The 27,931-nt window shown below is 46.3% G+C and overlaps 1 protein-coding gene across 4 annotated transcripts in view; it reads left to right on the forward strand.

Annotated features, from left to right (window-relative positions):
* hdac9b (histone deacetylase 9b) overlaps positions 1–21,328 on the forward strand; it is a 37,185-nt gene extending 15,857 nt beyond the window's left edge. For 2 of the 4 annotated variants that reach the window (XM_067237978.1, XM_067237975.1), the window contains 10 exons: positions 7,275–7,516; positions 7,890–8,068; positions 8,564–8,689; positions 8,917–9,029; positions 13,861–13,992; positions 14,397–14,512; positions 16,409–16,531; positions 17,123–17,309; positions 17,514–17,731; positions 19,426–21,328. In XM_067237978.1, coding sequence (XP_067094079.1) covers positions 7,346–7,516; positions 7,890–8,068; positions 8,564–8,689; positions 8,917–9,029; positions 13,861–13,992; positions 14,397–14,512; positions 16,409–16,531; positions 17,123–17,309; positions 17,514–17,731; positions 19,426–19,734 — 1,674 coding nt within the window. In that variant the 5' untranslated portion in view covers positions 7,275–7,345 and the 3' untranslated portion in view covers positions 19,735–21,328. Of the gene's footprint in view, positions 1–18; positions 298–7,274; positions 7,517–7,889; positions 8,069–8,563; positions 8,690–8,916; positions 9,030–13,860; positions 13,993–14,396; positions 14,513–16,408; positions 16,532–17,122; positions 17,310–17,513; positions 17,732–19,425 lie in introns of those variants that run through there. The other 2 variants (XM_067237977.1, XM_067237976.1) reach the window with 2 other exon arrangements.
* Positions 21,329–27,931: the final 6,603 nt, after the last annotated feature.

The raw sequence follows: 27,931 nt of genomic DNA on the forward strand, positions 1-27,931 counted from the left end.
CCAGAGTACCCTGTGTTTTTTCTACTCCTAAGGGATTTATCTCTCTCTTTTTTTTTTCCCGCGTCCATTTCGCATCTATGGTTTCCTCCGTCTCCCTTTCCAGTGTCTCCTCATCTCCCTGTCTTCTTCTCCCCTTTTCCCACCCTCTCTGACTCTTTCTGGCACTCGTTCTCGCTCTGTGTCATCGTCTCAACTCTCCACTCTGGCAGTCTGTCTCTCTCCCCCTCTGTGAAAAGAGGGCTCCAAACTTCTCAGCTCAGCAACACCGTATGATCAGGCGCTGCTCTCTGTATCCAGGTATTTGATCATTCGATGGGCTGCATGATTTTACAGTGAATAATCTTAATCTTGTCAGTGTCTCAGTTTTAGTGTATTATGGATAATGTGAAACAGTTGTGCCTTCACTGGTTCAGTAGGAAAAGTCAGACTTTTGATTTACGCAGCTTTATTCATCTGTCTGCTTGGGACTGTTTCATTGTCAGTTGAGGAATAACAATGTAATTCACGAATGATTTATTTAAATTGTTACATGGATACGAAGGGAAGCATTAAAGTGATTTTGTGTTTGCGTGCTTCCACGCCTGTCTGGTAACAGGAAATACCAATACAAAAATATAAAGTGAACATCAAACAGGTTATCTCTGTGTATATATCTACCGGAGACAATGAGGCTTCTATTTTTAACCCCAGAATTGAACTGGAGAGAATGCGAAAGCTGACATCAGTGTGAGTAATGCCTGTTGACTGTATCTTCTGAGTCACTCGAATGTTCTTTTTAATTGTTCCACCTGTGCTTGTTCAATATGCAGTTGTCTCCCTCCCTAAAGCTGGTCCTAGGCTGTAGAAAGGTGTTGTGGGAAGGTATTTAAATGCCATTATGTATGGTGCGAAGTGTGTTTCAAGGAGAAGAAGGCTGTTTGAGTCATGCAGTCTGTGTTGTCAGTGGGGGTGTCACAAGCACTCCTTCTGATGAAGGTTTTCTCAATGATCCTTCCTCCACCTCCGGCAAACACCAGAGATACGCTTGAATCATTCACTCTCAGCCTGAAATTAATTTCTAAGACACGGTGCTAGTTAAGAACGTGATAATGGCAGTATTTCTGTATTTTATGTAACATTCCAGTATTTATTAGGCTGGATATTTTGCTAATGCTAACCATGTATTGTGAATGACATCCTATGACCACGAAACATTTACTGCTGTGAGATTTAAGACAAGACATGGTTGGTGTAAATCCTGATTGGAGAAACGGGCTGAGCCTGAGTATGGATGTGTTCTCTGCCAATTCTCCAGGTCAATAAATGAACACGAATATTGGGTTTCAACACCGGCTTTTCTTCCAGCCGCATAACCTAATCTGCCAAACAACAGATATTTTAAGTGCTCAAATTCAGGCTTCTTGTTTATTCTGTGGGTCAGCTATTCTTAGGTGGGTTATTTTCAGCTTATGGCATTAGTCTGCTAAGATGAGGCAGCTCCACGTTCTCATTCCACCTCAGCACTCTCAGTATAACAGTGCTTAGGGCTATATATTAATTCTGCTGTAAACCTCTTTTAGCGGTTCTCAGTTTTTCCCTACACTACGACTTGTTGATCATATTGTCCGTTCAAATATTCTGTTGTTACACGCTTCTATGGTGTTACTGTAGAAGCACGGGAGATGCATCCCTGTTGCTCCTTTCGATTGAGACCGAATCGACGAAACGTTTGAACAATCATTTGGTCAAAAATATGAACCCCCATATCACTGTCTACCAACTTGTCCGTCTTTACAAAGGTTAAGGATATTCAGTGGTACAGTGCTGTAAGTGGTGCTTATGGACAGTATTCATAAAGGTCTCTTTCAAACGCCCCTCTTACGCTGAGCCTTTATCTAATGCCCTTCTCCCTAGCTTTCATGTTTCAACAGACCGAGCTCAGATTGCGGAGAGAACATCTCATTTTTATATTTTTGATGAGATAGCGTAGGTAGCAGGAATCTCTCAAAGGGTAGGAAGTAACAAAGAGCCAGGGCTCTTGGTGCCTCATTCACAGGCACCACTAATCAGACAGCAGCGTGCCATGTCAGATGTTTTCAAGAGGGAACATTGCAGAAGAACAAAGACAAACAATGCTGCATCTCTCATGTCCGCCTTTCATCACTCCCTGTTCTCTCGCTCTCTCTCTCTCTCTCTCTCTCTCTCTCTCTCTCTCTCTCTCTCTCTCTCTCTCTCTCTCTCTCTCTCTCTCTCTCTCTCTCTCTGCTTCAGCCATAATTGTGTCCTATTCAGTTTCTGTGTGGTCAATAGACCGACAATGACATGTCACATTTACATTGTTACTGAGTAATTTGAATTTAATTGTCCCATTAAGTAGGTACTACTACGTGTTTACAACAAAATGACAAAATGACATATTGCTATGCGGCATTCGAGGGGCCGCTTTGGTTTTCATGCCTTGGTGCTACCTTATGTTTGCCGGCCACTAGGTTTTCTTAGATGTCTTTATCATATGGAAGTTGTGTTTAGCGTCTGGTCAAGACTAATCGTCCATGTTGCTGTTCTGCTCTGCTGCTCTTTAACTCGAGTCCTTCCTGTCGCTATGGAAAACCGGGAGGACAGAAAGGAGGCTTCAAAGTGTTTTGTGTAGAGATTAGTTCTTTTTTTCCTGGTTGATTACAGTCTTTCAGAGGAAATGATTGACTCTCATCGCAAAGTATGTTGTTTTGACGTTTCATGCCTTCTTAAGACTAAATAGTAAAAAGAAAATTACCATACACCCTGTGATAGTATGTCTGGCTGTGCACAGTCAGACACTGTCCTCCATCTTGGCTATGACTTTCTTTCTGTTGTTACAGAGTTGTGTGTTGATGTCTGTCAGGGAGGTGGCGGGGCCTAAGACTGGATAGGAAGGTATCAGTCAAGCTTCCCCTGTGAAATGGCCTGTGGTGTTTCGTGGGCCCTGCTCTCTTTGTTAGCAGATAGCCTGCAGCCCACAGCTCTGGCTTAGCTACAAGGACGAGCCTGAGACTTAAAATAAAGGCCCGTTTCCTGCTTTAGACATACCAGCTGCCCAAAATAACAAGGCACTTAATGAGAGATCCAGCGCCACATTGCAGGCCGAAGCAAAGTCTATTTTTGCCCTGAAACATCTTCTGCAACTCTCAGTTTCTATTTATACTTCTTGGAAAAGGGAGTTGCAAAATACTTTTGTTGAGTCTGTTTGCTGTTGTTAAGTTGTTTTGTAACTTCACCCGACACTGGTATTTGAAATGTGATGCATTTGGTTTAAGCAAAATGCTAATAACAGAATTTCATGTAGCTACTGTAAGCTAAATACCATGAAACGATAGTACGTTAAGGATTAAATGTGTTTTGATGTGGAGGGCTATATTCCGACTGGCATACTTATATAATTTGTACTGTGCAAATTACACAAGACAGCAGTCAGATATCTTACTGCAGAATCTAACTTGGCACAAAGTGTCACGGCCTTCCAGACTGTTATTATTAGAATAGATGGGAAGAAGTCCAACCAAGCCCGACACATATCAGTCTCGTCACATGTAACACTCCTCTAGTTGGTGATGTCGTTCTATTCTCTCCGCCGTGTGGGAAGACGCTAATGTGGCCAAAGGGGTAAAAAAAGACAGCCATCCAACATCTCAAATTAAGGGGCTGTGATCGTCTCTCTAACCGCCGCGATGGCTAATGAGAGACGAATCTGCTATAGAAATAAACCCCTTCACGGAGAGCAGCAGTGTGGCCACAGGGGCCAGTATGAGCGCTCCCTGTCCATGCGTCACCCTAACCCCCCTTGGCCAGCACTCCGTGAGGGAGGAATTCAGGCATGGGACAGGGTGCTTGTCACTCCCTGGTGCTAAAAACAAATTGGGACCTGTCATTCATAAATCTCCTATTTACCAGAGCCCTGTGACATCTCAAGCTCGCGCTCCGCCAATGGGAGGAGCTCTCACTTTCCCTCGAGAAAGCGCAAACTGGTAGGTTTTACAGTGTGTTGTAGTGAGACTGGGTCGGTTAGAACAAACGATTGTGTTGCCACATCGAGCGTTTGTTTCAAAAGCCCCCCCGATGTTACGTAAATGCAGCACAGGGCTTTTCTTTTTTACCCGTGTTAAATCGAGCGGGCGGCCTCACTGGTGTGACAGTCTTTCTCACATTGTCTATATTAAGACATTGCTCTGAAAAGCTTAAATTATATTTAGCTGGTTACTGGTGGTTCCGTATTCTCCTCAGCCTTAGCTGTTGGTATACACATCAACAGAAGATCTGAGTTTTGGTTCTCATGGTGCAAGAGTTTATGAATCCTAAAATTAGTGACATGGCCTATTTTAATGACAACATGTGATGTTGCTCAGTAAATGGATGCGTGCTGATCTGTCTTTTAGTTATTTACTCTTCACGGCATTTTCATGTTATTTTCATCCAGCCCATGATCTCGCGAACGATCTAGACACACGCAACAAAGAACACAACGTCCGAAAGGCCAGTAAACCAGGGTTGCAGGGAGAATGTCCTTTGAAGCCGAAAAACAACGTCTACCCTCATTACCTTTCAGAAGTGGGACATGGTCTTTCATAAGTATGCTCGCAGAGTCATGCGATGATGGAATGGGGAAAAGAACCTGCACAACAGGCCGTTCTGCCTCTCTCAAGGGTCATTTCCTCCACCCTGGGGCCACAAAAGGTCTGGCCGCGCTCTCCTCCCCTTCAGTTCCGAGGCAGACATTCCACATTCTCTACTCTTCACGATTTTCTGATTGTAGCCCCAGCTTGATCCTTTAGATGAAAGTGGAGCGTCTTAATGCCAGTCACAGCGAGGGATTCAGAATGAAATATGAGATTAATTAGACATCACAGTGGCGGATTCTCCCAGCCAGCAGGTGTTTTTGATGCTATATTTAGCTCCATTAGAGCAGCGTCGGGCCTGTCTGACTCACAGAGCCTTCGTCGGTTCACAGGTTCAACATTACTCCTGGAACTGTGCCTGAGTGCTACAAAAGAGTCCTTTGTCAAGTACTTACAAGCCAAGATTAATATTCGCTGTCACTAGAGGAAGGTCTGTGCTACAGGTGCCTGCTCTCGCAGCCTCACTCCTCTGTCATTTAACCAAGGCTGTTTTTAGAACAGGAGGAGAGAGACAGAGAGAGAGAGGGAGAGGGAGAGAGACAGAGAGAGGGGCAGAGAGGAAGAGGTGGACAGAGAGAAAGAAGGAGAGGGAGAAAGACAGAGAGAAGGAGACAGAGAGAGGGGCGGAGAGAGAGAGAATGGCAAAAATGGAAAGAGACAGGGACAAAGAGAGAAAGGAGGAGAGAGAGAGAGAGAAGGAGAGCGGCAGAATGAGGGAGAGACAGAGTGAGAGAGAGAGAAGACAAAGAGGGACGGAAAGTGAGAGAATGCTCGGTATGAGTGGATTCCCCCTGCTGTCTTCCCTCTTTGACACTAAATCCCCTCTCCTCTGTATAGCCAGCTTCCTTTTTTATTGCAGGTGTTTGTTTGTTTTTGCAGCATAAATGTTTGATGAGGCTTTTCTTTCATCAACTCCTGGTTGTCTTACATAAGGAGACACCAGAGGATGATATAATACCCACCATGTCACCAAGCTTCAGCAGAAAGGAAGACAACACGCAGAGAGACTCAATATCTGCGAGAAGGGAGACATAATTATGTCGCCAGCGTTACCATGGCAGCAGCAAGTTAGGGTGGTGGATAGGGTGTGGGGGTTGTCATAGCCCAAGATTGCACCACTTGCTTTTATGTTGCTATTTATAATCATCACTGCCGTGCGCACACACACACACACAGACGGTACGGTGGCAATTAAAAGCAGCCTGCTTCTCGAAAAACAAACGGGCGGCAATATGTTTCACATTATCAGAGTGCGGGGAAAGGTATGTTGTTAATTGATAAGCAGGCTATTTGTTATGCTAGGTTTAATCTCTTGACCAGGCATTTTAAGGGGCCAGCTTTATGGGGTTTACAAATGTGAGGGCCGAGGCCCACCAAATGCTGTGTCCCTGGTGTCAACATGTTGAGAGTCACATACTGTGTCGGGAATCCTCTCAGGCTCTCTGTGAACAGGTGCTGCTCTAACACTGCCTGTATTTATGCTCCCAAATGTGACCCCTGAGGAGATTAAGGCAATGAATGCACTCAATAAATCTCCCCTTAGCCGATGGCATTTTAAGTAGGTTTGAATATTTTCTTTCAGACTAAATATGGACGAGACATAAATGTCTGTACAATTTGTACTATTTTCTCCCGGCGTTACATCACGTTGATTGAGACCAAAACTGTGTTCCGAGAATTGGAAATGAAACCACAGCAGTGGGTATATGTTATATCAGAGCACAGTACCTCTTGTTATTGCTCCAGTGTAAAGGAAGAGAGATGAGTCGCTGTAAAATAAAGCTTGTTGTAATTTATAGCCCCTGGTGAGGGAGCATTGAAGCAGCATTGCTAACCATCCTCTCTGGGATTGAAAGATGGAGTAGCCTTGTCCTCTATCGTCTAAAGTGTCTATTGATTTCCTCTATGGAATAGGCTATATTTAGGGCCAGCAGACCAAGGGAATGCCCTGTCTCTTTGTACCCAGCTATTACTTATAATAGGGTGCAGGTCAGAGAAGACAAAGGCAATCTTCCCTGATGTAGCCCTGGAGAAGCCTGGAACACTAGAACAGGAATACACAAACAAACACGGGGTCTAAGCGCCAAAAAAACCCACACCCATTCTCCTTGAATGTTTTATGGAAGACATTGTGATGTCTACACGATGTCAAGGTGAACCACAGCTCTGAAAGCCCGTTATTTATTTACAGTACAGGAAACAGACGGGCCATTTTATGTAAATACTTGAAACGACCGTTTAAACGACACGCCGTGAGAAGCTTCCATCAAGCACCCCCAGGGGGCGGCAAGCAGGGATTTGATCTTCCGTTTGTTTGTAGAAGCTAATATGATTGAGGGGTTTGTGATGATCACGAGAGGAACAAGGGCAGCGTTTCTCCGCTCCTCTCCCCTGCTTCCTGCCCCTCCTCCCCTCGCCCCTTCCCTCTCTCCGCTGGCAGGGTTCCTAACGTTGTCCTCCTTTAGAGCATCTCTCCGGTTCCCCCCAGCCCTAAACAACATCCTACCCAGTCATGTGTGATGTCCTACACTGAATATTATAAACTGTAGTCATAAACGGTTACATAATACAGATCAAAAGCCATTCTTATAACATTTGCCTGCAACATCCCCCCCCCCCCTTTCTCTCTCTCTGTCCGTCTCACAGTGGATATCAAGCCCGAAGTACCGTTGGCTGTCGAACCTGTGTCCCCGTTGGACCTGCGCACAGACCTGAGGATGCTGGGGCCAGGTTCGGACCCGGGCCTGTGGGAGAGGCAGCTGCAGCAGGAACTGCTGCTCATTCAGAAGCAGCAGCAGATCCAGAAACAGCTGCTCATCAGCGAGTTCCAGAAGCAGCATGAGAACCTGACCCGTCAGCACCAGGCCCAGCTCCAGGAGCACCTCAAGGTCAGGACAGCACGCAGCGCTCGGCGCCGCACACAACTACCGTACACCCCCCCACCACACCGCAGTCACACATGCGGAGCTCAAATCCAGTCCAGTCGACAGAAAGGATGTCAACGTTAGAACGTTGCTGCCTGTGCTGGCCAGTGGGGCAATCCTAAGTGGCCTCTGTGCTGACGGTGTATGCGTGTGTGTGTGTGTGTGTGCCCTGTACGTGTGTGTTTTTGCCTGCGTGCGTACGTGTATGTGTGTGTGCTTCTGTATGCGTGTTCGCGTTTGTGTCTACACACGCGTGCGTGTGTGCGCATACGTGTATGTGCGTGCATGTGCGTACGCGTGTAAATGTGTGTGTGTGGGTGCGTGCGTGCGGGCGTAGCTCCAGCAGGAGCTGCAGGTCATGAAGCAGCAGCAGGAGCTGGTGGAGAAGGAGCGCCGCCTGGAGCAGCAGCAGCAGCAGCAGAGCCAGCAGGAGAAGGAGCTGGAGCGCCACAGGAGGGAGCAGCACGTCCTCAGCCTCAGCCTGAGGGGCAAGGAGCGCACCCGAGAGAGTAAGGGCTCGCCACCGCTTCCGCCACGTCACGTGGCGCCGCCCCGAAACGGGGGCCCCGGTGAAACCAGGCTTGCGAAATCAGACCGCACTGCTTGAGCTGACGTCCGATAGATACTGAAATGCCGAGTGGAAGGAGACTCTGGGAAGTCTGGAATTGCTACTCATGGGTCTTCCCTTCCTGTAATATTAACTTTACAATTTCATACTTCCGAGTTTGTTATGGCTGCTTCAATGCGGTTTTCTGTCTGGCCACTAGAGGGGGATGTTTCTATAATATACACACTCATTGACATGAATTCTTGCGAAAATAAATAGACTTATACTTACTTACTTTCCATGTTTATATTGGGTGTCAGTTATGGCGTGGCTTATCATCGAGCAATGTTTCACAACAATAAAAAAAGACAGATAATCCATGTGGATGTATCAGATTTAGGCTTCTGATGTCACCTGAGCCCTAGGGTAACCCCAATCCCTGTGGCTCCGACCTCTGGTCTCACAGGTGCGGTGGCCAGTACCGAGGTCAAGCAGAAACTCCAAGAGTTTCTGTTGAGCAAATCAGCGAAGGATCCTTCAAGCAACGGGGCGGCACACGCTGCCATTCACCACGCCAAGCTCTGGTACACGTAAGTACTGAGCTGGAAATACATATTGGGGAAACCAGCGTCTATTTCAACGGTAGTTACTGTACTGTTGACTGGCCACTCGGAAATTATCTCTGTGATTTGTGAAAAGAATCTGTTGTTGTGTTGTTAACTGGCTACTTATCACTCTTGAAAAGAGAATTAGGAATTGGGAAACATTTTCAGGCCGTTCCTGTGTGTGACCTGGTGTGTGTGTGTGCTGTGTCCAGGTCCTCCCACCACACTTCTCTGGACCAGAGTTCATCTCCGCTGGGAGGGACGTCCCCCACCTGCCAGTACACTCTACCCTTCCCCCAAGACGACTTCCCCCTCAGGAAGACAGGTACTTCAGCTACCCTCCTCACACACCCAAAACACACACTCGCACGCACACACGTAAAGTCTCTCAAAGTTATCTGCTCATGTTCTGTATACACACACACACACACTAGAACACACACAACTATGTATACACACAAATATTCACACACATAGACAAACACACCAACACACACACATATAATCAGTATGGCCTGGAGATTGTTGCAATTAGCATGAATGGGTTATTAATACAATGAATGTGGCGTGACCTATGTCAATCAAGAGGTCTGCATATCCATGGAGAGTTTCCTGTGGTTGCTGATGACCTGCTAATGACATCAGCTAGGCTCATCCTGACCCTTGACCCGGGCCATTCTGACCCCTGATCCTGGCCTGCCCCCCTGTACCCCTTCAGGGCACCTCCAGGATGCCAAAGCAGAAACAGCATTCAGAATTGTAACCTCTTATTTCACCCTCAAGCACTAAACTAGAATAACATAAAAAGCTACTATTACTACTATAATTCCTGATCGCATAAATGTGAAATGTTCCTCTTATAAAAAAAGAAGTCTAGCTATTGTCTTACAAAGGCTTGAACTTTTTTTCTGACTTCTAAGACAATAGTAGGGCCCTACAGACTTTAACGGTTTAATAGGAAATGGAAGAATTAAAGGGGTTTAATTTGTCTTGAGTTATAGGCCTCACAAACTATTTGGAAAACACACAACTTCTCACCAAAAAGCTGCTCAGGTTTGTTAGTTTAGAGTTTGTGGTGACCTCCTGGGAGGCCTGAATAAACACACGTTTTACCTCCCTCTTGGTTCTCTCTGGGACAAGTGCTTGCCAAGCTAAAACTGTTCATAATTCTGCTATGAAGTCACAGAATCTCTTTTTTTTTCCCCTTCCAATTTAAGACTAATTGAATTACAGTGGTAAACAATGATGAGACACGGTTAACGACTTTACTTCAGGGCTGGCTTGCTATGTATATAGATTTGTTTTGATCAGGCAACAGGAAGTACATGTTATGTTTTCAGAACTTCAGATGATATAAAGATAATTAGTCTCTAGTAAAACACAAAAGCTGGTAAGCTTAACTGGCGTATGAAAGTAGACAGGTTAACATCACTCTTTTTAGCATTTACCTCGGCACAGAGCAATTTCCCTCTCTTTTCCTTACTTTCTTTCTCTCGCTCTCTAGCTTTCTTTCTCTTTGTAGCTCTGTCTTTTTCTTTCTAGCGCTCTTTCTCTCTTTTTTCATGTCTGGAAAGCTGCTTATGAACCCAGGAGGTAAGGAGTGGCCGCAGTCCAAATAACCAGTTTGTAATTCAATGGTCCTTCCAAAATAAGAGGGTTTACCAAATCAAACCTACATTTATGTGAGGAGGCAGACTATTACCGGCACGTTTAGGACAAGTTTGTCTTCTGCAAGATCAAAGACATTGCAAGTATAAAGCAAGCCCCGACCAACATTTGACAGCAATGATAAGTAATGCTCCTATTGATCTTACTTTAATCACTGCATATAATCACCCAATCTCTGACAGCAAGTCTTACAGTATGCATTGATTAAAAAAAAGAGAAGAAAACAGTATAAAAACATTTCCTGGCCTTTGGATTCCAGAATCTATATGTGGTCATTTCCTGTGCAAGGCCCCCGTCTCCCACTTCCTGTCTGTCTTCATTAAAGTGCTCCAACGGTTGGCACGCGAAGGGGACTCACAAAGCTGCTGTTGTTCCTGGACCCATGCTCTGTCTCTGATAGCTGATTGGCAGGTGTTGCAGAGTTAGAGGAGTGGAGCAGACAGGATAAGCTAAGACAGTGTTGTTTGCTTAAACACAGATATCCCTAAAGAAGTGCAGATGACTCTGCATTCTGCAGACTGAGGCGCACTCAATCTGGCTAGAGGAACTGACACTTTTTTCTTTTGGGGGGGGGGGGAATTACAGGCAGTTGAAACTTGAGGCAATTTATTTTAGGATGCGCTGTATTTGACCCAGAGGTGTAGATTAAAACCATCCCAACCTACATAACAACAATGGTTTAGTAAAGAACCCTTACTTTGTATTTTTGAAACAGCATGTCTTATGCATGCCCTTGAAAGCAACATTCGGGTCTTTGATTTGGACATTTTGAGCACCATTTCCTGAAACATTAATTATGGATTCAGTTTTTCCCTGGGAAATAAGAAAACGCAGAGAGCATGCAGCAACGTTAGTGCCGCTTGTAAAGCTGGGGAATTTATCATAGTTTCTTGTCCACAGTTTTATATCAATGTACTGTATATCTATCTAGAAATAGACAGATGATACAGATATATCCACCCAACAAACAATCACAGTGTGTACCCTCTGATTCCTCTCAACAGAGAACCCAACTATATTTATCTTTTATAATACTTAATTTATCCTCATTGAATCACATGATTGTGGAGATGCCCTTTACTTTGCTACACCCACCCAAAAAAAGCAGTTTAAAGACTTTCACGTGATAAACTTGTTTACTTGCCATATATCCTCTTTGTACCATGTCCAACGACTAGAATAGACTGGACCTAAAGCACGTGATAGCCAGCGGCAAGAATAGACCCTGCTTAGCAGCATAGAGGTGCAACACCCTCCCTAGTCTTGACCCAGTTACCAAACGGGTTGCAGCCAGCAGGTGCAGTGATGGATTTTAGAGCTTTTTTAAAACACGAAATATTTAAAAAACCTGAAGCTAGGTCGCTCTCTTTTTTAACCTCCCTGCGGTGACGATATAAAATGTGCTTATTTCAATCGTAATAGAATATAAGAGATTGAGTACTGCAAGTCTTGCAGCTTGCAGGACTGGAGGGTAGAAATAGCCCATGAATCCGGAAGGACAGGGCTTTCGCAAAGCTGAGCCTAACCTAGATCACGCTGTCTCCAACTTTAGGTTCTCGAAAAAACAAAAAAAATATCTTCCCGGACATGATAAGCCTAATGCAGGTCTTACCAAGTAAAGACACGACACTCCAACTGCAATGTAAGGGAACATAGGATGAGCATGGTTCTGGTAAGCCCACAATACAGCACAACGTGTTTTGAGCTGCAGATTGTCTTTGAGCGCGTCCCACGTCGTTCACTTCCCTGATGGACATCAGCGCTCACGCAGGCCGCAGACTTCAAGCGGGGATGGCCTAGCATGCAGTATGCAAAAAGCCCCGCCGTGCTTCTTTAAAAAAACAATCGAGTGATCGATTTATGAACTTGTTACAAAGCCCTGGATCGTTACGCTACTCTGTGTGTCTTAGCTTCAATGACGAGCCTTGGTAGACTGCGAGCGGTGAATGAAATGGACCCACGTAGGCTGTGCTTAGTCTGAGATAGCTCCCGTGCCCTCCTGTTGCGCTAAGGGTAGAATACATTCTCCATGGAGACCCAGCGACATAGTCCCCGGTCTCCCGCGATGCTGTCTAGCGTTCCCGTGGCGACCGACGGGGATGCGGATCGCGGCGGTTGGTGGCAGCAGCGGGGGTAAAAATAGAAAGCAATCAGGGCAGCGGGGCGTGAAGCGGATTCGTGCGACTCCCTGCAGCGCTTCCTCCATCTATCTCTCCCCTCCACCTTTCTTCCTCCCCCCCCCCCCTGTCGGGATTAGAAGTCTGTACCACGTCACTGCTGGGGAGAGGCACTGCTGCAGTTGACAGGGGGCTGGAAATAGCATCCTCCTTCCCCCTCCACCCTGTCTCACCACATTGGTGTGATGTCCGCCCTGTAAACATCGCCACACAACGCAGAGGTACACGGCTCGACCATAAAGTAAGGTGAGCCTTCCAGTTCAAACAGAAACACCACACTTACACACTTCTAGAAGGCCCTTTCCAGATTTTTTTTTCCTGATTCGATGAAATGTAAGTGTGCTGTTTCTGTTTGAACTGGAAGGCTTACCTTACTTTACGGTCGAGCCGTGTACCTCTGCGTTCCTCCCAAGGGAGCAGGATCTCCCTTGCCAAGCTATCTGTCTGGGTGTGAGTTGTGGGAGGGGGCGGGGGTGTTAGCAGGGTTCCCTGGCCTAGTGACTCAGTATCTGTCCTCAGGCCTTTGTACCATCACGCCTCCACACCCAGACACAACAACTAGCGTTAGTCACGAACACACACTGCGCAAAGTGATGGCCCGTTCGTTTGACATTCTTTCCAACTCATTAAAGGCGCGAGTGCAGCACAACACTGTAGGATGTAGAGGATGTGCCGAGACTTAATTCGATACTATTCATCCATCCTGAAAAATCTTTGACAGCATGCAAATATATGAGGCAGTGTGTGTGTGTGTGTGTGTGTGGAGTGAGCTGGGGGTCTGGGTATCTCTGTTTTGCATTAGGAGTGTGGAGAGAGGGGAGCGCCTGAAACATCTGCCATGTTTTTGTGTGAGTTTAAGGGCTGCTACTGTATCAGGCTGTGGTCACCAGGGCGCCAGGTAGCGGACCTTTTCACTTAGAGCCTGTGTGTTGCTCAACCTAATTTACTCCAGATGAGGTGGAAATGGGCCCAATACTGACTCATTTAATCTCTGCAAACAGACTTGATTTTCTTTTCCCAGAGAATTGATGCAGTGTCATCGCAAAGGCCAAAAATCATGCCATATTCCTAAATTAACGCACAGAATCATGTTTTTTTAGTTTTTTTTTAACTTTAGCTCAGTTGGTTACACACTTGTGCACAACTTTGCACAGCTTTTTGTTCAGCATTGGTTGTTTTAAAATGTGATATATAAATAATATTTACTTGACTTGGCCTTAATTATGTACCAGTGTACAGCATTGCGGTTGGGACTGTTTCTCGTGCAAATGTCCCCTCAGTTCAACGGTCTGTCTCCTGTCCTGTCCTCAGCGTCGGAGCCCAACCTGAAGGTGAGGTCCAGGCTGAAGCAGAAGGTGGCAGAGAGGAGGAGCAGCCCCCTGCTGAAGAGGAAAGACAGCAACATCATGACCCCCTACAAGAAACGGGCCCTGGAGCTCATGGGTACGGACAACTATAGGAATGATTTTGAATATTCCTGTAATGGATTCATTTTCAGTCACTTTTGTGATTGGATGTCAGAATTTTTTTTTCGTTCAGCCGCCAAGGGTAGAATTGTATTTTTAATTACCTGTTTGACAACATTTGAAGTGGTCATGGTTTTTGAGAGATGAATGCATCTAAAAAAAAACATATAAAAACCGACTGGTGTGAAATTCAGAGAACTATGTGGTAGCATCTCTGCAAGGCTGCCATCAGTTAATGATGATGGCCGTTTAAAAATGCTAGAACCATAATTACACACACTACAGTGTTATGGGCCTGCTGCTGCCTGTGTGTGGGTATATGTGTGTCTGTGTGTGTGTGTGTGTGTAATCGTTTATTTCTAACTCCTCTGTGTTCCGTAGATTCGACGCCCACCAGCAGTGCCCCTGGCTCTGGCCCCAGCTCCCCGATCGGGGCCTCCAGCGCCCTGGGGGCTGAAAACGGACCCTCCTCTCTTCCCACCACCACCAAAACTGAGGTAAAGACCCAAACCCAGTCATCCAGCCCCACTCTCCCTGAAGCACTCCTACACCCCAGAGAACGGTGGAATAACACAACAAAAAAAAAGATGGCCTGTTTGTTTGCCTGCCTGCCTGCCTGCCAGCCAGCCTTCCTGCCCGGCAGGCTGTGTGCAGCTATGAAAACAGACAGCTGTCCCCTCTCTGTCTATAACCATTCTGTCTGACACGGGCCAGTGGAAACGACTCCCCACACTGACGTTAAAGAGGTCCGTCTCTGCCCATATGTCGTCCATACAAACCCGCCTCAACACACACCACCACGAAACACCACCATTATCACTCTGGCATAAGATATTACAGGAGAAAGTGCTATACATTGGTTCAAATAGTTTTTCACAGCAATATGTGTGTGTGACGATTAGTTCTCGATGTATTCCCAAACCACAAAAAACACCTTTAGATGAGTTGCTAAAATACTCCTAGATTATATTTCTGACACCCCTTGAATCTATCCTCAGCCAACAAACACACTTCTCAACCCAACAAACTCTCTTGTGTAGCTTATTTGAATTGTCTAGAGAATTTCCGAGACTGAAAGAATAATCTTGCGTTTGGCTCGAGCCCTTCTCCTGGCTCGTGTTTGTTTGGCTGTGCTGGCGCCGGGCAGTTTGTGGCTCTGAGGCGTTTCTCCGTGTGCTCATGACTGAGGGACTGACCGGCGGCTCTTCAGGAGCCCTGTCAGAGCTAGCCAGTCAGGGGGGGTGGCAGATATGACACCATCTCACCAGAGCAGCTGTGTTTTCCCCTGACCACCCCTGTTAACTCCCCCAGGGACCTCCAGTGACGCGGAGAGGGAGAAACGGGTCTGACGTTTGTGGGCGAAGGTTGGGACCTGGGGAGGGGGGGGACGGGGATTGGGGGACCGTGCAGCTTAATTGATATCCCAGGCGCTGGTAGCCTAAGACACCCACATGCTAACAACATAAACACACAGGGCCGCTATTGCTTGGGTCCGAGCTGAGACTCTCGTGAACCTTGCTGGTGGATCGAGGGGCTGCCTATAGACCTCATGCCTGTTGGAAAAGCAAGTTGTGTTTGTGCGCCGTTACATTAGGTATCCTTTTTCAGAGGGAACTGGTCCCTTGGGTCAAATATGGGCCGGATATCCACATACAGGTCACTGAGAGCTGGTGGGGGCTGGGAGGATAAACATGGCTCTTCCAGAACCACATGCTGGGTTCCGAACCACATGCTGCTCTGCTGGGTACAGGAAGTATGCCCCAGTGCTGTTGTGCTCTGGGAGGGTAGCCTGAAGGTAGAGCCTGAGAACTGGGGAAAAAAGGGGGGCAGGGAGACTGTAGAGCCGAGGGGAGACTAGCGGATAGCGTCGTCGTCCGAGGTGCCGTTCGATGAGGATCCAGATAACCTTGAACGCCACTTCTGTTTCACGGCATGTCATAAACCCCCAGGCCTAAGCGCTGCTGGGAACCGGGACGTTATCCTTCAGACTGCATTAAAGTTTATTGCGGTACTCATGGTGCTTTTTGAAATGGTCCACAGTGGGAATTCATAGTGGAATTTTCTCTCTCTCTCTCTCTCTCTCTCTCTCTCTCTCTCTCTCTCTCTCTCTCTCTCTCTCTCTCTCTCTCTCTCTCTCTCTCTCTCGCCCCCCGCTCCCCCCTTTTCTCTTTCTTTTTGTCTCTCTCTCTCTTTCTCTGTCTCTTTTTTCCTCTCTCTCTTCCTCTCTCCCTCTCTCCCTCTCCACTTCTCTCTCACTTTCTCTTTTTTCACTCTCCTTTGTCTTGCTCTCTATTCTTTCTTTCTCTCTCTCTCTCTCTCTCTCTCTCTCTCTCTCTCTCTCTCTCTCTCTGTCTCTCTATCTCTCTCTCTCTCCTGTCTTGTCTGTGATGTAGCGCTGGCCCTCCCAGCCAAGGTTATTCCAGCCGGAGGGCTCGCTGTCGATGCTAAGCCTGTACACATCCCCCTCCCTCCCCAACATCACCCTGGGACTCAACGGTGCATCCTCTCCCATCAACGTGAGTACAACACACACACGCAGGTCACCTACCGACACATCCGGATTTGTATGTTAAACTCACACGTCGCGAAAGGGAAACGTTGTCCTGAGGTCTCGGCTCAGAGGTTCTTCAAGGCAGCTTGTTGAAAGAGCTGCCGTCAGTGGCTGTCTGGTAATATGTACTACCACAGGCCACTCACCTCTGACCCCACATGATTTTATACCCCGAAGATAAATATTGTGTTTAAGTGTCTGGTGTCGGGCAGACTCTTATCTACCTCTATTACCTCATTCATCACGGCGTTTTAAAAAGTCCAAGCCATGTGCCCTGCTCAAGTGTAGCTCCTGATAACACGGGCGCGTGATGGATCCTTTCTAGCCGAACGGACACATTCCGAGGAGGCCTTGTCTCTCAGCTGTTCAAACCTCTAAACCACTGCAGCACTCCCCACCCACCACTGCCACGTCAGCCATTTCCCCCCAAAACCAAACTGTCAACGGCAGAGAATGAAAGTTTGGATTACTTCGATGGAATGCACAGCAAGATTCTATGAACTCTGGGTAAGGGCTCTGGCTGCATGTTCTGAGATGGTCCTGGTTCCTTCCTCAGGCTGCCATAGGGCTGAAGGAGAAGGCCGGGGAGAGGATGGTGATCAGACACGGGCTCCCGGGACAGCTCCTGGGCCCTGTGCCCCTGCAAACGGGGATGGAGACCAAGGTCAGCCCCAGCCACCAGGCTCTCCTCCAGCACCTCCTCCAGAAGGAGCAGATGAGGCAGCAGAAGATACTGTCCTCTGGTGAGTCCTCCTCCACACTCAGGGCATTCTGGGAACTGATGCAGGGAGCACTGTCCGTTGAACTCTAGTTCAGTCCAAAAGTCATAGCGTGCCGTAATAGAGAATTTAAGGTGTTATTAAAAGTTATTTTAAATAAGGGTAATATTATGAAAAGATATTATGACTCGGAGATTTCAATACTTCCTTGTTCCTTGTGTGTTCCAGGGCAAGGGTCCATGCCCTCCCTCCCTCACTCCCCTCTGGCCATGAAAGATCGCCCTTCCTCCAACGGTCGGCCCAAACTGCCCAAGCACCGGCCTTTGAACCGGACCCAGTCTGCGCCTCTTCCCCAGAGCACCCTGGCCCAGCTAGTCATCCAGCAGCAACACCAGCACTTCCTGGAGAAACAGAAACAATACCAGCAGCAGATCCACATCAATAAGGTACTGTTCTGGCCCGACAACACTCTCTCCACACCCAGATCACCAGGGAGGTTTCTGACTGCCAGATTCCGTTTCTAACCAAGCTGTATCCCTCACGGGGGCTCAGACAGATTATGTTGATGTGAGATTTGGCCACAGGGAGTCTGATTTAATCGTTTTCTACACACAAATGCAGAGCTATTTTTAGCCTTTGGTAAAAGTATATTCACGCTAGCTTAAGTTTACAAAGCCAGTCCCGGTCTGTTCTTCTTTGGAATTCCTGGGCTATTTTTTGCTAAGCAAAGAACTTCTGCCTGACTTCAAATGAGAGAGAAACGCTTCCCCTGCACTAATTCTGTTATCGTAGCTCAAGGCATCAGTGGTGTTCGCATGCGAACCCTGTGAAATTCAATTCAGCCAAGTTCAAATGAAGGGAAAAAGTGGCCAGAATTCATGCTTTTGTTCCTCTGTGGCAATATTTGTGTTTCTGAGAGCTGGCCGAGGTGACCTCGCCATCCGCGGAGTGTAATTATTCTGCTGAGGAGAGTGTGTGAGGTGGTGCAAGGAGTGAAAGGCGGCATTGTGTGAGCTTCCATACTGATCTGTCCCAATGCACTGGCCTTGCATAAGCCATGGGAAACCAAGCTTCTGCAAGTGCAACTTTCACTTATAAACCATTAATGCCCCCCCCCTCCCCCCAAAAAGAGTCAACTTGAGTCCAGAGTTGAATATTTTTTTTACTGCAATATTTGCGATATTTGATACATCACTTCCTTACACTTCCCATTTTGAGATTCCCAAAAACAGTTTGAAACCTTTAGAGCTAAACGGGTGTTCATTGTCGGTGGGGTTTTCACAGTCGACACTCCACTTCGAGTGTTCTTTGACTTGGCGGAGTATTCTGAGGCAAGGAGAGGTTATTGGATCTTTATTTAAACCACTTCAGCCGACCCCGCTGTGAGCACTCAAGCCAATGAGACTGCAAAGAGACGCACTCAACATGGAGGTTATTAATGGGCTCTAATCACGGATGAGCTCTCCTTGTTTACTCAGAAGGATGTCTAAATCATTGCCCCAATTACTTTACTATGGTGACGGCAGAGGGAATGGTGGGGTGGGGGTGGAGCAGTGTTTTGCAAGGCCCTACCTGCAACAACCTGCAACAATAACAAGGGGCGCTAATGGAAATGAACAAGAGCTTAGAGGCTTTAAAGTGAGGTATAAAAAGAGGTTAGTAATACAAAGCTAAACAGGCTTATTCTCAGTTGAAGAGAATATTTATAACAAGCCTACTTTTCTAAGCCAGTGTGTTAGGGCGTACATTTCCATCTGCCATGGTGTTTATCATAGTCTTCGATGTTTTCTTATGGGGCTAAACTACAAAACTAGTAAACACAAACATTCAATGTACAGCATATGAGTAAAGTCGAAAGATGAGCGTTTCGGTGTCTCGTCGACCTTTCGTATGTTCACAATGTTTTATTGTCTTTTATTAGCAATTATTTATGAGCAAAGATTGCATGTAAAGGAGACCTGTGACATCTTTCCATTTGCGATTGACATAGAAAACAGAACTGTGATTTTTTTTGCATACATCTTTTGTTCTTCTGATTACCACGGAACACAGGCTCAAATGTTTTGTTGAATTAATTGTGGAGGAAAAAGCATGTGACTTGCGAGCACCGGGGATAAATGTGCTGACGATGTGTCCGCAGCTGCTGTCCAAGTCCATCGAGCAGTTACGTCAGCCCAACGCACACCTGCAGGAGTCCGAGGAGGAGGAGGAGCACCGGGACGAGAGGATGCAGGAGGACAGGCTGCCTCCCGGTGGCGTGATCCGGAAGCACACCCTGAGCGGCAGCAGCAGTGGCGGATCCAATGGGGAGCTCTCCGACGCCCACCACGGGGTCATCAAGGTCAAGGAGGAGCCGGTGGACAGCGAGGACGATCAGAGCCTGGAGATGGAGCAGAGGGCCTATCTCCACCAGGTCAAAGGGAGACTGGTGATAAGAGCCATGATCTGAGAGGTGGGGGAGGGGGACGAGATCACACACTCAAACATTCGCAGACGCAAACACACACACGCGCACACACACACGGGCTGCAGACGTTGTACAGAGTAGGCCTTCCCTCCTGCCCTGAGCAGTTATCCCCAGCTCTGCAGCCTCACCCATCACCCCCGGACTCCGTTTGTGAACTTTGTGAAGTGATCTCTGTAAAGTATGTTTAAACGTTGTGTACATAATATGATGAGAATTTAGAATGGTGATTCTTTTAAATCTAAGGAACTGCTTTGGTTGTTACAAGTCTGCTCGTGTGACAAATGTAAACGGTGAATTTAGCTTCAGGGAAGGTTCCAGAGCTTTGGAAAACTCCAACAGTTGTACAGTTATGAAAGCCATTTAATGTTGCTGTCTTGTACATTTTCTTTTGCCATTAATTCTCTTTGAATGCAGACTGTTTTAAAGCTGAAGGTTATCATTCTGCGATGATTTGAGATGTTTTGAATTGTCACGTTCTCTGTTGTTCTTCAAGAAGCTGTGATGTTTTGTGTCCAGTGACCGCTAAACCGAATTAATGAGCATGCTCATGTCTATCTGAGAGAGAATGTATTCCTTTAACCTGAACAGATAACTCACCTGTAGGACATACTTTACACAGGGAGAGACAATACTTTGAATACTGAAATCACACTTCATATGGAATCGCAGTTTGGAGGGATACGACAACAAAAGAAATCTGTATTTGTTGGGTGTGCAGGCCAGATCCCAGGCCTTCCAATCCCAGCACTGGGCTCTGTCTTAGGCCCAGATCTCCTTTTCCCTCTCTCCCTCCGGGTCCAAATCAAAGCTCAGCCAGGTTCCTGCCCAGCTTTCAGCAGAGGAGTCACTGAGAAAGGGCCGGGCAGGAAATGCCTTGGAGAAGCCAGGAGTCGGAGTGATTCATGTGTGGAGGAATGTTGGGAGAGGAGAACCCGGGGTTGTAGGAGTCCAAGGGGCCAGGCTTGAGAATTGATTTACTGTCAAGGCGAATTACAAAGTGAGTGGGGATATGGTTAAGGGAGTCCTTTTTTTAAAGGGAATCGCTTCCTTCGTATTCCCCGGTGACACGCTTACCTCGACACGCAGGTTTGATGTTGCTTCGATAAAAAAAGAAAAAAAACTGGTTGGGACCCTGCAATTTTTTTTTTTTGGGGGGGGGAAGGTTTCTCTCCTCCCCTCGACCCCCTGAAAGTGCCCGATGTAACATGTTAAACTGTCTTAAAGTGGTCGATCAATGTATTGTATAGCTGTAAACCTTCTTGTTTCTTTTGTACTGTCGGTTGTGTTAGTGTTGGGCTCTGCGTTCCTGTGAGAGACAAAAAAACCTCCATCTGTTTGTTTTAGACTGTACACTCAAATCATCCAGTTAGAATGTTTTAGTGTAAAAATCACCACAGTCTGAACAATGTGGGTCTTGTTCTCCTGCTCGTTTGATTCAGTTGTAATGAGAACCCCTTCACTGCCATGGAGGGGGCCGCTGAGCTGTTCATAGCTGTTTGCATTTTTTTTCTTTCTTCTCTTTTCTGCCTTGTGTGACAAACTTTTTTTTTAATAAAGTTCATTCCCCTACAATGTATGTAGCCGTGGCCATCTTTATTGTTCATTTATCACTACACACCATACACATCAATTGGAAATTCTTACTCTCAAGGTCTTAGGGTTGGGCGTGCTTTTAAGCGGCGTATCTTGGGGTTGTGATGTTTAGGACTAAGATTTTGTATCAAGGTCTCGTTTGCAGGGCCTGAACCCTGCTTTTCCCACAGTGGGCCATTTGAGCCAGCTCTTCATCTCCACAGGCTCTGTGTAACTCTTTAAAGGGAGGCTTAAGAGGCTTTATAAACACATCTTTGATGTGAGCATGAGAGGCTCCTGGTGGCAGCATTAGAACAGTCCAGATAACGTTCGTTCCTGAGAGGGCGATATATGACTTGCGCTGATACTTTCAAACTAAGATTAGGCAATTTCACAGCTATGTTAACTTGCTGGAAAAAGACTTACCTTAGGGTACATAGAGTGTTACTCGCAAAAAGTACAAATACGCTAGGCTGATACTTCACTTTGAGAGGATAGGGTTCTACATAAGGGCCTCATGGCAGATACAATTGGTCCTCTTAGACATTGCAGAATATAATGCTTTGACATGACACCACTAGTCTATTAAGATGTTAGGACATAAACAAACCTTCATGAGACGTCTTCAAAAAGGTGTAATGTTACCACACATTAGGAAGTATTTGAGTCAAATTAGACTCTGACTCTTTTTTAAGTAGATGCCATCTGTCTTGGGCCTCAAGCCCTTGTGATTTTAAATGAGCTGTTACAAAGACCGAAAAAATAATAGAAGCCACATCCATCTGCACCCAGCCCCCCCTAACTGCTCTGAGACCCAGTTGTAAAAGCAAACAAGCATTTTTAAAAGGTGGCCAAGCAGAGGAGGAAGTTAGAAAACATACCTATTTCCTCTCTGTGGAGTTAAATTGTGCTTTGGGGTCTTCGTGAGGTGAGCAAATATAGAACATTGATTTATATATACGTATATATATATATGTATATATATATATAAATGAACAGTTGGTATTTGTGAGTGTGTGTATGTGTTTGTGTGTGAGTGAGTGGATGTGTGTTTTTGCTTATGTGTTTGTGTGTGTGTGTGGGTGGGTACGGTATGTATGTGTGTGTGAGAACAAGGATGATGACACACTTCCTGTCAATGAATCTCCTACAGATTAGCCAGGGGTAAAGACTACAACATCTCAGGTTACCGGCTGTTTATGCAGTCAGAGATACACTTCTAGAGTGGAACAACTTTCAGAACAACCTTCCAGACTCCAGGCGTAATCCTACAACTCTCCAACAACTACAAAACGATCGTAACAGTATACAAAACATGACATAATTACAACCCCTCAAAGGAATCAAATAAAAACCTGCCTATATGGATGCCGATGATGAGTCTTTGAAGTAAAGAACAAGAACGAGGCTGTAGCTCTTATCAGTCAGATCGAGTCGGTGTACCTTTGCCTGTACCCTGTCCTGGCTGAGGTAAGTTATGAGCTGGAGGGCTCCTCTAATGATCCCTGCCCTCCGGGCCTGTGGAGGCAGGATATGGGACGCCTGGGGCTGAAGAAGTGCAGTCTGGGTCAGACCACTTTCTTAGCCGCAGGTTGAGATGTCTGGCCGATGGTCCAGACAAAATATGACACTAAACTGTCTCTCCGCCCACCATGTTAGTGCCCTCAAGTTATTGATAGTGGATATAATATTTGCACTCGCTCTCCTTTTGGTGTTCCTGTTGCATTTGGTGGTTAGTCAGTTCTTTGGTTGATGCGGGGTTCAGAAGGTTTGCACTACAGTCAAACTGTCAGCTTCACTTGTAGTCAAACTACCACAATGCCTTGGCTTGACAACTTCACTGTGTACAAGGCCCGCGTTAACTGACGTTAAAGTAAACATCTTTATATTTGAAGAAAATCCCTCTAAAGAAGCTTGTTATTCTAATTTGTTTGATCGTACCCATTGCCATTTCACAGCTGCTTGCGAGGCTGAATTGGAGATGACAGTGGGCTAATTCTACAAGCACAGAGGTGAGATTTTCCAGCATTTTCTGCTTGCATGTCAGGATTTCTGGGACGCTGGCATCCTCATGAAGGAGTCATACAACAGCGTGTTTTTCTTTCCGTGTGCCGTAACCACGCTGGAGGTGTGGGACAGTGCAGCAGAGACAGCGCTGGCAGCGGATGAAGGACACTGTTTTTGTGCGCTCGCGTCTGCAGGACCACCCCTTGCTCTGGCAGGCGGGTGACCATTGCAGGCTCATTTATGTTGGAGTCTTATGTGTGCCCAGTTCCCCAAGGCTGGGGCTGAGGTTATTTTCACAGACTGTCAAACCAAATGTACACTCGGTCCCGTCCAATTGTTGAAGCGTTCCAATTTGTTTGAGAATGATCGCCTGTCTCTGAGACCGAGTTTTGTTTGGTCGAGGGCTGTAGGCATGACATCAATGGAGAAAAACTGTCACTTGATATATTTTTGTAATGGAATACTGGGGAAGGTTGAAAAAGAACAGAAATCCCAGTCGAAAGTGCCTTTGAAATCATGTTACACACAGACTGACACAGTGTTAATAATGCGATGAGCAACTCTTCGAATTCAATGTTGAGTGATGTCACGTCAACCAAAACCAACGAGGGACCGCTCCATCCAAAACGTCCCAGAAGCACTACCACTGTCAGGGCCTCCTTTCACATGAGAGACAGGAGAGGACGAATCCTCTCCATCACCCTGTCTCTCCTGAGATGAATCACCTGGTTCCAAGGCAGAGCGGATGAAGAGCAGTACACCAGGTTTATACTGCTGTCTTTCCTCTTGACCGGTGTCATCCACTCTGTTATCTTAGTCCTCACCAGTCTTTCTAGGATGAATATTCCTTTTCAAGTTTAATGAGATAAGAGACCTGGGGGAGGCCTCGTACCCCTGCCATGTTCAAAGGCCAGTCGGCCTCTCGGGAACTGCTTTATCTCAGGCCCTGATTGGCCCGGCTGATAGGTGAGACTGAGGAGCCCCATGGCCCACGGAAGTGGCCTCTCCTCTGGGGGAGCAGGAGCAGGCAAACCTGGCCTCTCCTGTCTGCGAGAGCCCCGTCCCTGGAGCTCAGGCATCTCTGGGATGCCGTCCCCCCCCCCCCCTCCCTCTTTGATTCCTGCGGCCCGGCACTTTTACGTGCCCGCCTCCCTCACACCACCACGTTCCACAGCCCATAAAGCAAGTCCTCCGCTCTCCAGCTAGTTGGACAGGACGTGTTTGTAAGTGTTGCCTGAATGCACCGCCAGGCGAAACAACACCCTCAGGGCTCGTAAGACTTGGGATTTCTTCTCTCGAGCCCATGCCAAGAAACCGTTTCTTGTTCCAGATGAGTTGCTCCAGTCGTTTGTGGCCTATGTGATCACGGAGCATCGGGACCTGTCTCATGGTCTACATGGCATGGTAAATGATATGTGTTAACGAAGGCTTCAGCCAACAGGGAACAGAGTAAACTCGTATAATGCCCTGACAAAATCTCCTTCATCAAGTGACATGCTGTTTCATGATTAAATAGCAATCCTTCTCCAAAGGATTACCGTGTTCTCAAATATCTCTCAGGCCTAGCTCAAGTTTCAGGTTGAAAATGGCCCTTTTTCTAAAAAGAACATAAAACCAGTGTTTCATCTTACACAACTCTTGAGTCCTCACTCGTGCCGGACTAATTTCTTTAAATAATTCATGGCTTTCCATAGGATACCAGCATTTTAAAACTATCCTGGAGGTTAGAGGTTGGTTCAGTGTAGTTTCTAACATGGTATGGAGCAGGGGGACCTACAACCAGAGGCAGTGAGACTCTGGAGACATATTTTTCAAGGAAGGCTGAAGGACTCTCTCATTATCACTATATATTGAGAGAATGAAGCAAAGGACCAGGGAGAGATCCCTGAGGCAACTGCGTGCAGGGGAGTTGATTGTCCTTCATGCTACACACCACTATATCATCCAATGGCCAATCTCAAAGGAAAACATCTGTGTGTGGATACATAGGGCCAACGTGTTGGTGCAACTGCACACAGCAGCTTGGAGACAGCGGGGGAAAAGAGGGCTCCAACCACTGTGAATGTCCCCAACGCCATGTTTATTCATCTGTGCAATGTTTTAATGACGTCATCCTTCAAACACATTACCGAGAAGCTACACTCAATATCTCATCTTGGATTCCATGCGACCATATATCAGGTATGAGAAATGCCCATGAGAAAGTATGTTACAACACTTCATAGTGTAACCTTTTGTCTTGTATACTTCACCCTGTGTGGATAGATCTAGGAAGCTGTCAGAAATCAAGATGCCTTGAAAAGGAGAATTAGTGTCACAATCCTCAAACTACCGAGAGTACACTCAATCCCTTCATTGAGCCAGAGCAAGGGGATCTTTCATGTTATTATACGATTATATCATCGTATATGTTTGTAGATAATAGATGTTTAAATAGTCAGTCTTGGAGAGGTCTCTCGATTTTCGTAATAGTAAAATAATACTAAGAAAGAAAGATATAATTTTTTCAATCTCTGAGAAAATTAAAACAAACAAACAAATTATGGGAAATGTTTGCTTGAAAAATGCCTGTTCGTCCTCCACATTGTTTTCATTTGCCAAGTACAGAGGCCCACATCAAACCTAGCACTGTGGAATGCTGATGTGCCTAACTCAATATCTAACACAAACAGCTTGTAGCGCAGGCTTCTAGACAACATGACGATTAAGGTCGTGATCTTCTTTTAGAAGGCAGCATTAGATGTTGTGCCAAGTCACTAGTCCTCGTATACTTTAGAGAATCCCCCTCTAAGCTTTTCAGTCGTCAGACAGGAATTGTGTTCCCAAATTCTCTTGTCTGTGTGCTTTTTCTGAAAGCAGTAGTGTTACATTTTAGATTGTGATTGGTTCAGAGATGGCCAAGTTCCAGTATGCACCATACTCCACATGTCCTGTTTAATGTGAACGATGACCGAGTACTGTGGGCCCAACATTAATTTTGCATGCCGGTAAGGTGTTGACTTTTGCAAATTTACTGAGGTGAAATTCGACTTTTCAGCCTGCCAAAAATGAGCTCAACGTTGTGCAGCTGCAGAAGATATTTTAATGGATGAATGTTAAATCATCATTATAAATGTTCTATTCCTGTTCAGGGTGAGAAAGACGCCTCTAAAAGCAGTCTTCTGGCAGTGAACCCGAGTCACTTCATGAATCCGGCACCAGTGTGAAGATGGCAAACGTTTCTGTTTTCATGTGCATGAGCTAGAGTTCAACTCTATCCAAGAGGACCTGGATTCTGCTGGATTAGTGGATACATGGACATCCAAGCCCATAATTGACATAATACTGTAAATGTCAGGATCAAATTAGTGGTTTGCATTAAAAACCAACGGTTTACATTTTGCTGTCGTATTCCATGACCAGGAAACTACACTACTTCAGACCAACATAGAGGCTACTACTTGTGGGCACAGCCACTGAGTGGACATAAGCCTCACCCTGGTTCTTTGCCCTAGCTGCTGTTTCAGCCCAGTGTCTACTTTGAGAACGTGGAACCAAGACCAGGCAGGAAGGCATGCCTACTCTGGCGTACTCTACGAGCTCTGGCGTTGTTTTTGGACAAACCGGGGGGGGAAACCACTATGGGGATCATGTGATTTAAATGCACAGGATGCCGCAGATTGTGGCGCGCTGAAGCTAGCCCCGGTTACGCACATGAAGTTCAGCTGGCACTGCCACCTCTTCCTGGCTGGTGGTAATCCGGCGTGAACAAGCATGCTTTGTGCCAAGCGCATAGTGGAAGTGACGGGGCAACAGGTGGTCGCTACTGGTCTTTATTCCTCTGCTCAGCATTGGTGGAGAGCTGGATTTGAGACATGGACTGAACTGCTTCAAATTCCTTTGGAGGGAACTTCCTCTTAAATCTGTATGACATCATTGTAAGGGCTGCATATGCATGTGCTTGGTTTGGAGTTGGATTGGATTTAGAAAGTGACTGTTATGAAGTGGGATTATTGCGTTATGCAGGTGGTTGTTTCGATGAGCATGAGAAACATGAGAACACATTTTGATTTGAGTACATGTGAACTAAATACAGGTACTTTGATCTGTTGGTCGACTTGAGCTGGGAAAGAGTCTTGAATAAATCTCCTTCACGTTTATGTCTGAGAGATAACAGAAGGTTCTCTTTTGTAAGGATATCGTCATCATCAGCCTTCAAAAGGCTCTTGTCCACATTTGTTATCGTTTATAGATTGGCAGGAGACGAGAATGCAGCTCCTTGGCTTGAAGGAAATTGGTAACAGATTGCCTGCAAACCTTTCTCTGGCATGAAGGAGGAGGGTTCTAAACACCTCACCATTTCAGGTTTCTTTCCAGAGTTGATATAAACACGAAAAGCTCAAGTTCCTTGTGATTTGAAAAAAAAGGGCATTTGCTCTCTTGCTGTGCAAAGCTTCTTGGTTTGGCTTCAGATAACAACCTGATGAAAACAGGAAATTATGTTTGGGTCTACGTGGGGTGGAACCCACTGTGAGCAACAGGCTTCTATTTCTCACAACCAATTCTCTCATTTCTTTGAGAAAATCAAACCCTGTGGTTCACAAAGCACCTCTGGAGCTTG

This window comes from Osmerus mordax, chromosome 6 (assembly GCF_038355195.1).
Source record: "Osmerus mordax isolate fOsmMor3 chromosome 6, fOsmMor3.pri, whole genome shotgun sequence".
NCBI lineage: Eukaryota > Metazoa > Chordata > Actinopteri > Osmeriformes > Osmeridae > Osmerus > Osmerus mordax.